Raw genomic sequence first — 12098 nt, forward strand, 5'->3', positions numbered from 1 at the left:
GTTGCAAAAATTTCGAATCCATCAAAGCTTGTGCATCTTGAGTTCCCTAGTTCGATTTTTACAGAAGGAGAAATTTTTTTTCGAAGGGAAGATGTATAGACTTCGACTCGGATCTCTGATTAATCTTAGAAGAAATTGTGGATTCCGTGTCTTGTATAGTTTTAACAATGTCGAACGTGCTTGAATGGTAAAAGAAACAAATAGCAATCACAATATGGTTAAAGCAAACCATACGAGATACAATAATAATCATAAAAAAAAAAAGAATTAGACGAAGAGCTTACTAATCAAAAGAAACCATAAAACACATGCAACAGCTACCACTTCAACGCCAGAATGTCACCAAGAGTCCCCCCCAAACACTTCAGTGTTATACAAATCGATCAAACATTAAAGAGAAAATGTGATTTGAGTATTAACAATGAAGCGTTAAAGGGAACTCATGGGAACATTTGACTTGCTTCTTCATGCTCTGTCCTAATATAATTAAACAACACTACCACTACATGCCTATTTATATATATATATATATATATATATATATATATATATATATATATATATATATAACAATGCAAAGAGTCTCCAAATGCTTCCTTACGTTTCCAATGAGAATTTTCATCATGGGACCAACGATCATATATTCTTTTTTTTTTTTAACGATCATATATTCGAAATCATATAAATAAAGAACGTGTGAAAAAAAATTGAAAGATGAATGGAGTCGAAAGTTTGAGTCGCGTTCTTAGAGATATTTGATTATACGTCCTTTCAATTTTGCATGAAATATATATATATATATTTGAATGGAAAAGGAGCTCAGCCTTCGTATGGATGGCAGTCATTACAGTTTGGCAGTGAACTTTTAGCAACTGGAATTCAAGTCCGAGTGGGTAGTGGAGATAGTACCTCACTGGGAACAGATCCATGGTTACCAACAAGCCCTCCACGCCCCCCATTATTGCTCTCAAATACAGATCCCGAACTAAAGGTGGCAACTTTGATAGACCAGCAACAACGACAATGGGACGAAACAGAACTTCATCGTCTTATAGATCCGGCTGACCACCATATTATTCAGAAAATCTTTTTACCACGACGATCAGTAGCAGATGATTATCTCTGGAGTCATACTAAGGATGGTAACTACACAGTCAAATCAGGGTATTGGAAAGCTATTAACTTACGACTAGAACAAGATGATGAACCAATGGCCCCCTTAGCATCTGCACCAGACATTGCAACTGATATCTGGAAACTGAAGATTACTCCAAGCTGAAACACTTCCTATGGAGAATGGCCTCAAAAGCGATTGGAGTTGCAGAAAATTTGAGGAGGAGGAACATTAATATTAATCCATATTGTTCCAGTTGTTGTCTTGGACTCGAAACTAGTGATCATATATTATTTTCGTGTCCTAACATTATCCCTGTATGGCGCTCAGCTGGGTTCCCAACTTCTCTACTTGGAGACCCGACAAGCAGTGTGGAAGATAAGCTCAGATATTTGATCAGATTACACCATGATACCAAAGCTGAACCGATTAAACGTTTTCTTCCCTTCTGGGTCTTGTGGAGACTATGGAAGAGTCGAAATGATCTCGTCTTCAATAAAAAAACCACTAGACAAGAAGACTTAGTGAAGCTGGCTATCAATGATACAATGGAATGGATGACTTGTCTCAACTTAACAGAAGAATATCGGAACACAACTGGTGCACAATCTCGCAGAGACACTTGGACAAAGCCTCCACCTGGTTGGATCAAATGTAATTACGATGCGTCTCACATCGAAGGTAATAACATATCGGGTCTCAGCTGGATCATACGCGATTCCAATGGATTTCTGCTTCACTGTGGAATGGGAAAATTTCAAGGAAGGACAACAATTGAAGAATCGGAATGCACAGCTTTAATATGGGCAATCCAATCAACTAGGGGACTAGGCTACCGGAAAGTCATCTTTGAAGGAGATAATATCAACATTACTCAACAGGTCAACAACAGGAGCTCAAACCTTCGACTGAAACATTACCTGGATACTATAGAGGGTTGGAAAGCGGATTTTGAGACAGTGGCTTTTAGCTTCCGACATCGAGAGCAATTGTCAGCCTGAATGATTATGATCTGTATCACTCATGTCCTTTCTTCTTACAACAATTTGTAAACAATGATACAATGTTTTAACCCTAATAAAGCTATTAGATGGAAAAAAAAAATATATATATATATATATATATATATTTTTGAATAAATGTTAAAATTATATTCAAAAGAAAAAATAGTGTTTTACATCTGCTTGTTATAAGAAAACATTAGCTGAAAAATGTAAAGTTCAAAACAGAGGATAGACAATCGCCCTAGTGTTTTTTCGCAAACCATTGCTGAAGACCCATAGCATATCTGCGATCTCCTAAACGCTCAATAGCTAGTAATTGAGCTCTAACTTGCTTATCAATCCAGCCAAGAAGAGTTATCTCAGATGTGGGTCCCCCATGACGTCTAGCATTGCGCTCCCGCCAAAAAGAGTAGACCGTGAGTTGGAAGGTATAGCATAGTAAAAAACCATGGACCCGATCAGCGTGAGACTCAGAAAGAAAGGCAAGCAGCGGTAACCAAGAGGTAGTGAAGCGAGTCTTATATAGATTTTTGTTGTTCCTGACCAAACTGCAGAGGTGTAGGGGCAGGAGAAAAACAAATGGTCTCTTGTCTCCACCGGAATAGAACAGAAAGCACAGCTCACCTGACAACCATTACGCCAAGCGATCATTCGATCCCCTGTTGATAGCCGATTGTGCACTGCAAGCCAAGTGCAAAAAGAATATATGGGCGTAGCATGAGCAAACCAAACACCTTTATGCCATGCGACTTGGTTGGAAGCTGTTCATATATGATTCCATGTGTCCTTAGTAGAGAAAGTTTCCTTGTAAACGTCACCTTTACCTCGCCATAAGATAACTTCCGATTGAGAAGGTGTTCTCGTCTGATACACCTGATGGAGAGCATCCTCAATATCATTTAACAAAGCTAATCGATGAACTCGTCTCCTCCTTTGATACCATGCATCATGAAGAGTCATATTTTCTCTAATACCCAAATCAATCATGCCTCGTGGTCCCACTTTGTCCAACAAATACCCTTGAGTCGACCAGTTATCATACCAGAAAGATGTGAGAGCCCCATTGTTCACCTCCACTTTAACAAAAGTTTTTGCTAGATCTCTATACTTCAACAACTTCCTCCACATCCAAGAGCATGATAGTGATGCAAGTTTAACTGACCAGAAGCACCCGCCCTTAAATAAATTCATTCTTGACCATTGGACCCACAAAGATGTTCCTCCAGAAACCAAACGCCAAACCAATTTTAAACAATTGCCATCACTGGTTTCTTTCAAAGACCGCAGTCCTAGTCCACCTTCACTCTTGGGTTTACACACTTCAGACCATGACATATTTGCCTTCTTTGTATTCAGGTCCGGTCCTGACCATAAGAAAGCAGAACATATACTATTCAAATCATGAATGCTCGCCTGCGGTAACCGAAAAACACTCATCCAGAACGTTGTCGTGCTCCATAACACATAGCTTATTAGGTTGAGACGACCCACATAGGAGAGAGACTGTGAGGTCCACGTACTAACTCGACTACGAATTTGATCAAACAGAGGGGAAAGATCCACGGCAGTGAGTCTTCTTGTTATTAAGGGGAGACCAAGATATCGAACAGGGAGTTGGCCCAAACCAAAAATATAACGAGCTCCCATTAGCTCACGATTATCTGGTGAAACACCCCCAAGATACAAAGTCATTTTTTCCATGCTTATCGTTAGACCCGATTGCTTAGCAAAAAGATTCAAAACTTGGACTATACCATCCACTGATATGATTTTTCCATCAGTTAATATCATGAGATCATTGGCAAAGCAAAGGTGCGTTAAACGTAGATTTTTGCACCACGGGTGGTAGCCAATGTCCTGTGAGACTGCTGCTTTGTCCAACATCTTGGAAAGCACATTCATGCAGATGACGAACAGATACGGTGAAAGTGAGCAGCCCTGACGCAGTCCCCTAGCACTGCAAAAATAACCAGCGATCTCACCATTTACTTGGACCGAGAAAGAAGCCGTTGTGACACAAAGCAAGATCCAATGAATAAATGCAGGAGGGAGATTCAGAGCTCTTAAAACATTGAACAAGAAAGACCACTGGAATGAGTCAAATGCCTTCGAAATATCCACTTTCATTGCACACCTCGTGGAGATATTGTCTTTGTGATAGCCCCGCACCAACTCTGTTGCAAGGAGTATATTTTCAATAAGCAATCTATCTGCCACAAAAGCATATTGGTTGCCCGCAATGAACTTAGGCAAGATGCGCTTGAGCCTGTTAGCAATGACCTTCGAGATAACCTTGTAAAGATCATTACAACAAGAGATTGGACGATAATCTCTCATCACCTTAGCATCCTTTGTCTTCGGAATCAAAGCTAGTATCGTAGAATTGAGTCCCTTTGGAAAGAAACCTTTAGCAAAAAAAGATTGGACCGCAATAAAAAGCTCTGCACCAATGATATCCCAAGCTCCCTTATAAAATTCCACTGTATAACCATCCGGACCTGGGGACTTATCACTTGGCATCGCAAACAATGTCTTTTTGATCTCCTCCCCCGTGACCACCCGAATGAGCCAACGACTATCTTCCTCGGAACAACTAAACGACATTAGGTCAGCGAGACTATCCACAGACATCCCCTCATAGTTTGCTGGAATAGTTTGAAGAAAAGACTGGAAAAAAGACTCTGCCTCCACTTTAATGTCTGCATTGGTCTTTAACAGTCTCCCATCATGAGCTACAATTTCCCTTATCATATTCACAGCCTCACGAGTAGCCACAGCACGATGAAAGGCCTTATTGTTTCTACCCCCCCCCCCCACCTGGAGCCAGTGCAATTTAGATCGTTGCTTCAAGAATTTCTCCTCCAGAGCCGAAACATGGTCCCGTCCACTACAAGAAAACATGAAATTGCCGACTGCAATTTGCGACTTAAAACACAGTCGCTAAATTTAGCGACTGAATTGCGATTGTTTTGCTACTCAATAGCTACACAAATAAAACAGTCGCCAAATAGACGCTAATTCGATACTAATGTATAATGTCGCATTGTAGTCGCCAATTTGCGGCTAATTTGGCGACCAGTTTTTCAGTCGCCAATCGTTGCGACTAAGCAACTACTATTTAGCGACTGATTTATTTAATTTGGGCCTTAAACCAAATTTGGTCCGTAAGAAAATGTTCCAAACTCAAATCGATCTCATCTTCATCCCGAGAATACCTTAATCCCTCATTTCTCTTCTTCCCCGAGATAACCCTAGATCTCAATTGCTCTCAATCGAGAACCCTAAATCTTCATCCCGTTCTTGTTTCTCTTTTGTTGTTGATGGCCGGAGTAAAGAAAAGAGGAGAGGGAAGAAGAAACTCCTCAAATCCAACCGCTGGAACCTTACAACCGGTGAATCGAAGACCCGCGAATCTTTCCAGCCAGTATGCCTTCACGCCGGCGAACCAGCAAGACCCAGACACTGATTCTCAGGGAATTCTTGTCCCAATCCTCCAGCCTCCAGCGAGACCAATGACAAATTACGGAGACTATCCACCTCCGACAAACCTGTTCCAGAACTCGAGGAGCTTTCCAGGAGCATCCCCTTCAGGCGAAACTCCAATCAGGCGTCCTTTTCCTCAACCTCTCACCTCTGCGACAGATCCACCAGAATTCTCGAGTCCACTTCGACAGTATCCTCAACCTTCAGTCACGAATCATCCTCGACAGTCTCCTCAGGTATCGACTCTACCTCGACAATCTCCTCACGTCTCAAATCATCGTCCACCGTCTTCTCAACCTAGAGCTGGCTCTGGATCGCACCACAGTTCTCAAGCGCATAACTCACATCAGGAAGAAGAAGACCAAGCTGAATCTGAGGATGACGGTTTAAGGGACTCACATCTCCCAGATGATGTACTCGCTTCTTTACATGTCATGCTAGTTGAGCCAGGCCGTGAGTTGTACACCACTGTCCGCTCTCCCACATTAGAACGTGGAAATACTTGGTAAGGATTGTTTGTGTAGATTAGATTGATTACAGTGATTAGAATGATTAGAATTCAATGGATTGTTTTATTGTTTTAGTAGGTTTGTTTCATTGGATTAGAAGGTTTGTTTAGAAGGTTTGTTGTTGTTGATTTGTTGTTTATTAGATTAGTAGGCTTGTTGATTAGATTAGTAGGTTTGTTGTTGTTGTCGATTTGTTGTTGATTAGATTAGTAGGTTTGTAGTTGATTATAATTTAACTTTCGATTTGTTTGTGTTTTAAGGTTTGGTAAGGACAAGGGTCAGATTACCCGAAAGCTTACAAAAGTGTTTACAAACAAGTTTGATGGGCCATATTACAGTTGGGGTTGTGTTCTTAATCAAAGAAGAGAAAGATACTTCTTGGAATTCGCGGTAAACTTCTACTCCTTTCAATTTGATTTCTTTATTTATATTTTTTTTTGCAATGGTTGATCACTAACACTAGTCTTTTTTTGTAGAAAACACACACCTGGGATCCCTCACTAATCGGTGTGGTTCAAGAAAAGTTCTATACCATTTGTCAAAACCTTATGAAAGACATGGTTTCCAAGGCAGCAGCTCAGCGAGATCAAGCAAAACCGAGTTAGATTGAGAAAACTCTTTGGAAAGAAATGTGTGAATATTGGAACACAGAAGAAGCCATGGCAAAGAGTGCAACCACTTCATCAGCTAGAATGTCTGACCGTAATGGTCTTGGCCCTCACAAGCATGTATCAGGGCCGAAGTCTTACTTACAAATCGAACAAGAGATGGTGACTTATCCTTTTCAATGTTTAATAAGTTACATCAGATGGTTCATTATCTAACCTTTTCATTGTCTAACTTTTTAGGAAGTGGAATTGGGAAGACCGCCAACTATTCCTGAAGTTTTCGTCAGGACTCAAATCAAAAAAGATGGGATTTTTGTAGATAAGAAGGTGCAAGCAGTTCATGAGGCATATAAGAAAAAAAGGGAAGCTAAGTTGGCTGCTCTGGACAATGACGAGTCTTCTAATGGTACATCACATCGATCAGAGCTATCTCACGAGGAGGATGATGAGCTCTTTCTTCAGGTAATGTTGCTTCTTTCTAATACGCTATTAAGTTTTTCATTGGTAAGTAATGATGTTAACTTATTTTCTATTTTGTTATGCAGTCTACTTTCATAAGCGATAGAGGAACATACTTTGGAGTTGGAAGCCTAGGGAGTTTCATCAACGGCAAGCGGAAGTTCCCTGGAAGCTCTTCTTCTTTCAGAAGCCTGCAACAACAGCTTGAAGAAGCTAACCGCAAAATAGAGCAACAAGCAGCTCTACAAGCAGAGCGTGAAGCTGAGGCTTCCCGGGTTGCAGCTGAGCAACAAGCAGAGATCAAACGCTTGGTGAGCTTCCTCAAGAGTAACCCAAACTATGTTGCCTTCCTCGAGTCTGCAACGAATATCCCCTAATATCCTCCCTTTACCACATCATGGGGGTTTACAGGAGATCCCAGACCCTGCTGATGTTCAAAGTTAGGTGGTTCCTTTACTATCCCTCCTTCCCTCATGACCTTAACATTTGTAATGGTTGTACTTAAACATTTGGAATTTGTGTTTGAATGTTTTTTTAGAACTTATGTATGTTGAGACTTCTTTATTTAATTTCATGATTGTTAAGTTTTAGTTATAGTTTTCATAATCTGTTTTGGTATTACAAAATCAAATAATTCAATTTGACCGGATTTACAAGAAAAACCTGATAAATCGATAATTAAACAGTCGTAAAACAGTCACAAAAACGTATACGGATCAGTAACCAAAACAGTCGCAAATGAGTAACTAAATCAGTCACTAAAGCGTTGCAACTCAGTCGCCATTTTAGCGACTGTTTCGCGAGGAAACAACGACTAAAACTATCAGTCGCCTATTCGTAGCTATTTGCCGACTCTTTAACAACTGATTATTTTAGCGACGCTTTGTTCAGCAACTACGGTTTTTAGTCGCCAAACAGTCGTTACTAGGTATTTGCGACTGTTTAGTGACTGTTTTTGTAGTTGGCAATTCCATGTTTTCTTGTAGTGATTGTGCATAAGCTTCTTTCTCCTGCTCCATTCCAAGTGCAGATGGGCATGCTAAATTAGCCTCTTGTTGCCGACATAACTCCTCCAATGCGTCCTTGGTCCTCTTTTGCAAATTACTCATCTTCTTCTTTGCCAAGCAACGGATACGCGGTTTTAAAAGCTTCAGTTTTTAGAAAACCGATAAAGAGATGAGGTTGACAGAAAAATATCCTTTGTTTCATCCCACAAATCTTTGACAAGAGGCTTAAACTCCTCCATTTCGGCAATAGCATTTGCAAACTTAAATGGTCGTCGGGTAATACTCCTTTCTGCAACCCCACTTAGATGGACTCGACATCGTAAATGATCAGAAACTTCGCCCGCTTCAAAGACACTGTATGATTGTAGGAACGTAGAAGACCAGTTATCATTAGCTAACACTCTATCCAGTATCTTCGAGATCAAGTTACCGTCCTGTTTATTACTCCACGTAAACAACAGACCATTATATGCCAAATCCTTTAACCGACAATCATTTACCATTGAGCAAAAATCTTGCATCCCAGGAAAAAGAACCGGTCGTGTTTCCACCCCCGAATGCTCATCTAGCTCCAAAGTCACGTTAAAATCTCCTAAAACCAGCCAAGGTCTGTTACGAACAATTGGAGAGGCATAATGTGCTCTCAAATCTGTTCACAGCTCCTTTCGATCCGCTACATAATGTGCTCTCAAATCTACATGTTGTATTTTTGAAACGACCGAAAATTCTTTACATGGACTCTTTCTCTGATGAGCCCTTTCTCTCCTCTTTTTTAATTACCACTCATCATATTCCCAACATAATCTCCGATCGATGATTTAAAAATGATCAGACCATTTAATCTCCCATGCAGTGCCAGTGCGGCTGTGCGGGTAAGCACTTTACACTGAAATAATATTAATTTTTTTTTTGTTACAGTGCACTGAAATATTATGCAAAAATATTGTCAGAGAGTGGTATAAACAACTTCGTATACACCTTTTTTGTTTTCTGTGTTTGCAGTCATGCTTAATTATATCATAGTATTCAATAGAATATACACTAATTTATATATATATATATTAATCTAATAAAACCGTATATGCAAATTAAATGAACGAATTCTCTTAATTATAGGCTCTTTTGTGTTTTTGTAAAATGTTAGTTAAGTTTAGCTATATACATGTCTTCAAGAATAGCTTCACTGCAATTTTAACCATGGTAAATCACTTTTGATATTTTAAATGATTAATAAATCAAGATCCTCCACCGAGAGATTTCTAGTTTTCAGTTACATAATGATTTCCTGATTACATATAGAAAATTATTTATATTCTTTCAATCTGCACACAAGTGCATCTGTGTTTGTTTATTAAATATTATGCTTCTTCGTTATACATATATTTCAGTTTGATCGTTTCTGACATCATCTATGTGACATTTAGCTTTTTGTAATGCAGTACATTTGTTCCATATCATGCCGTGCGCCCACAGATGAGGCTAGTTAAATTTATTTTTCCTAGCTAATAAAGAACAATAGAACTTGTTAATAAATTATACAAAAGTACAAAACTCACGGATTTTATCTTGTAGTGAATTGATATCAACATCAATAAGTTTTTCTCCACATTGATTTGATAATATAATAAGTTATTTTCTCCATATTATAGTATAATAAATTAAAAATACGAAAGTTTGAGGAGCAGGAGAATGTACTGAACAAGAGAGCGATGGACACTAAAAGCATATAAAACATAAAACAGAATCTCTACGTGTTTGCACACTTTCTATCTTGTGAAAAACCATAAGGACATTTCTTCCAAATTCATATTCGTTTACTCTTCCATTTAACCCAATTTGCGTCTATATTCAAAATGCATGCCTTGGTCTGTTGGTCATCATTTTTGATCTCTCTCTTTCTCTATCTATCTCTGGTGACTGTCATATACATAAAATATGGAGATTTTCCTCTAAAGCATTTAACTATATATAAAAACGTGACTTCTTCCATCTTCTCAAACCATGCATGCAAAGCTTAATTAAGTGTAACATTAAATTAAACTAGAAACGTCATTCTTGGTTGGATGTCTCCTAGAGTTCCTCTGAGCACTTCATTGGGAATACTATTTTCATGTATGATGATTGTCCACTGAAGTGTTTGGGGGAACTCCCGGACCCATTCAGCAGATTTTAACCTAGCAAAGCGATATTAATTTTATTTGGTGTACATTTCCGTCTTATATAATTGTTTAAGGTTTTAATTGTTTTCTTAAATGGCTTATATAACAACAACATTCATTAGCTACGAATTTGTTTCACATTTTCTTTGTTTCTTTTTTTTGGAAATTTGTTGTTACCTCTGCTAAACAACCTGGTTTAGCCACTCGATCGGTTTAGTCCTTCTTCCATGAAGATCAGTTTCTATGGGTCAGTACGACAGTACTGGTTGCTCTCGATACCGCCAGTCTTCGAGTAGCTGTACATCACATACATACACCCCAAAAATAAAATAAAAAATCAGTTTCGCCACATGCCCACGGACCACGGTCTTTAGGGCATAATAGAGATATTTAACTCACTTTATTATTCTGAAGTTGTATGATCATTACAAATGAGATTCATGATAAATGGATATTATGGATTTGAAACTGCCATGTGAATTTTGTAGCAACCAAATGTAATTTATATCGACTGGAAGCTGATCTCCGACTCTGAATTTGTTAGCTTTAACTTATTAAAGTTTTAGAAAACGATTTATGTTATTGGTCCGAAGTGGCTTAACTTATGGTTTATAATCTGGTAATCAAGTTAAATAGCAAGAAAAGACTTTATTTTATTTTTCTCATTGTTGGCAGGAGTAAAAAGATAAGAAGTAATTAAGCCACTTGGTATCTTCTATTCCACTGTATATAAATTGTTTGGGCAAGCTGTCAAAAAAAAAAAAATTGTTTGGGCAAAAATAATCGAGAAAGCGAGAAAAAAATAGTCGAATATTATTTTTACTAATCAAGGTATCGATTGCAAAGTACAAGAAATCAAGCGCAACTAGTCAGTCTATGAACTGAGTCGCACGTCTTGTGGTTTCGTGAAGTATCTTGCATTTGCTCTCGATTTCGTGTTGTATCACGAAGGCGTAGCTCCCTTTTTATGGAGAAACCTTGTCAACCCTAATCCTCATGGGACTTGAATTTGTGTAAACGCCTCTTCATGAGATAATGCCGTTTTCAGATTTTTCTTCATAAGATAAAGTTATTTTCCAATATTCTTTTCATGATATCAACTTAGAATATTCTCTTGACAATGTCATTTCGTCAGAGGAACACTGTCATTGTCAAGGTCCAGTTACGGCCTGTATTGACTCAATGCTTGCCGTTACAGCCCATATCAATTTAATAGTCTAGAGAATACATAATTCTCCATTATTTATAGAATATATCATAGTAATAATAGAATTTATCTGTTTTAATTTATATGTTTAAAATTATGCCCAACAGTTTGCCCCTACTCTCTATTTTCTTAGTTAGAATTTAGAGAGTAGTATAGACAAATGGTATCATTTTAATAAATCATAAATATAACAGCTAAATATTTATTAATAAATGTGACTCGATTCATAGATTGACTCGCTGTGCTAGATTAATAAAAATATTATTCGATTATTTCTTTCTCATTTTCTGCAGACTCTAAACGAAGCGATTATTTTTGCCCAAACATAAATAATATTTATTGATAGTTAAATAATAAATAAATAATTAAAACTAATATTTTAAAGTTAAGTGAACTACAAAATTATTTAAATAAATAAAAATAAAATTCCTTACTGATAAACAAAATGTGCTAAAGTGAACAAGAAGGAAAGTGAAAGACGGAGCTAGACTCGAAGGTGAAGTAGATTTTTTTTTAATAAGTATATTGACTATGGACTCCGTTTGATG

At 38.1% G+C, this 12098-nt stretch overlaps 3 protein-coding genes and 1 pseudogene across 3 annotated transcripts; 3 read left to right on the forward strand and 1 right to left on the reverse strand.

The window, feature by feature from the left end:
• Window positions 1-714: 714 nt before the first annotated feature.
• On the forward strand, window positions 715-1279 carry LOC147928055 (uncharacterized). The gene is made up of 2 exons (XM_087485998.1): window positions 715-730; window positions 816-1279. The coding sequence occupies exons 1-2, from the start codon at window positions 715-717 to the stop codon at window positions 1277-1279; spliced, it is 480 nt and encodes a 159-aa protein (XP_087342124.1).
• A 17-nt stretch (window positions 1280-1296) lies between these two features.
• LOC104743503 (uncharacterized) lies at window positions 1297-2115 on the forward strand. Its single transcript, XM_010464575.2, has one exon. It carries the CDS (start codon window positions 1297-1299, stop codon window positions 2113-2115), a length of 819 nt encoding a protein of 272 aa, XP_010462877.2.
• A 3323-nt stretch (window positions 2116-5438) lies between these two features.
• LOC147928056 (uncharacterized) lies at window positions 5439-7554 on the forward strand (annotated as a pseudogene).
• A 773-nt stretch (window positions 7555-8327) lies between these two features.
• Window positions 8328-8687, reverse strand: LOC147928057 (uncharacterized). Its single transcript, XM_087485999.1, has one exon. It carries the CDS (start codon window positions 8685-8687, stop codon window positions 8328-8330), a length of 360 nt encoding a protein of 119 aa, XP_087342125.1.
• Between the last annotated feature and the right edge of the window lie 3411 nt (window positions 8688-12098).

Source organism: Camelina sativa, chromosome 14, assembly GCF_030686135.1.
Source record: "Camelina sativa cultivar CO46 ecotype springtype chromosome 14, ASM3068613v1".
Classification (NCBI taxonomy): Eukaryota; Viridiplantae; Streptophyta; class Magnoliopsida; order Brassicales; family Brassicaceae; genus Camelina; species Camelina sativa.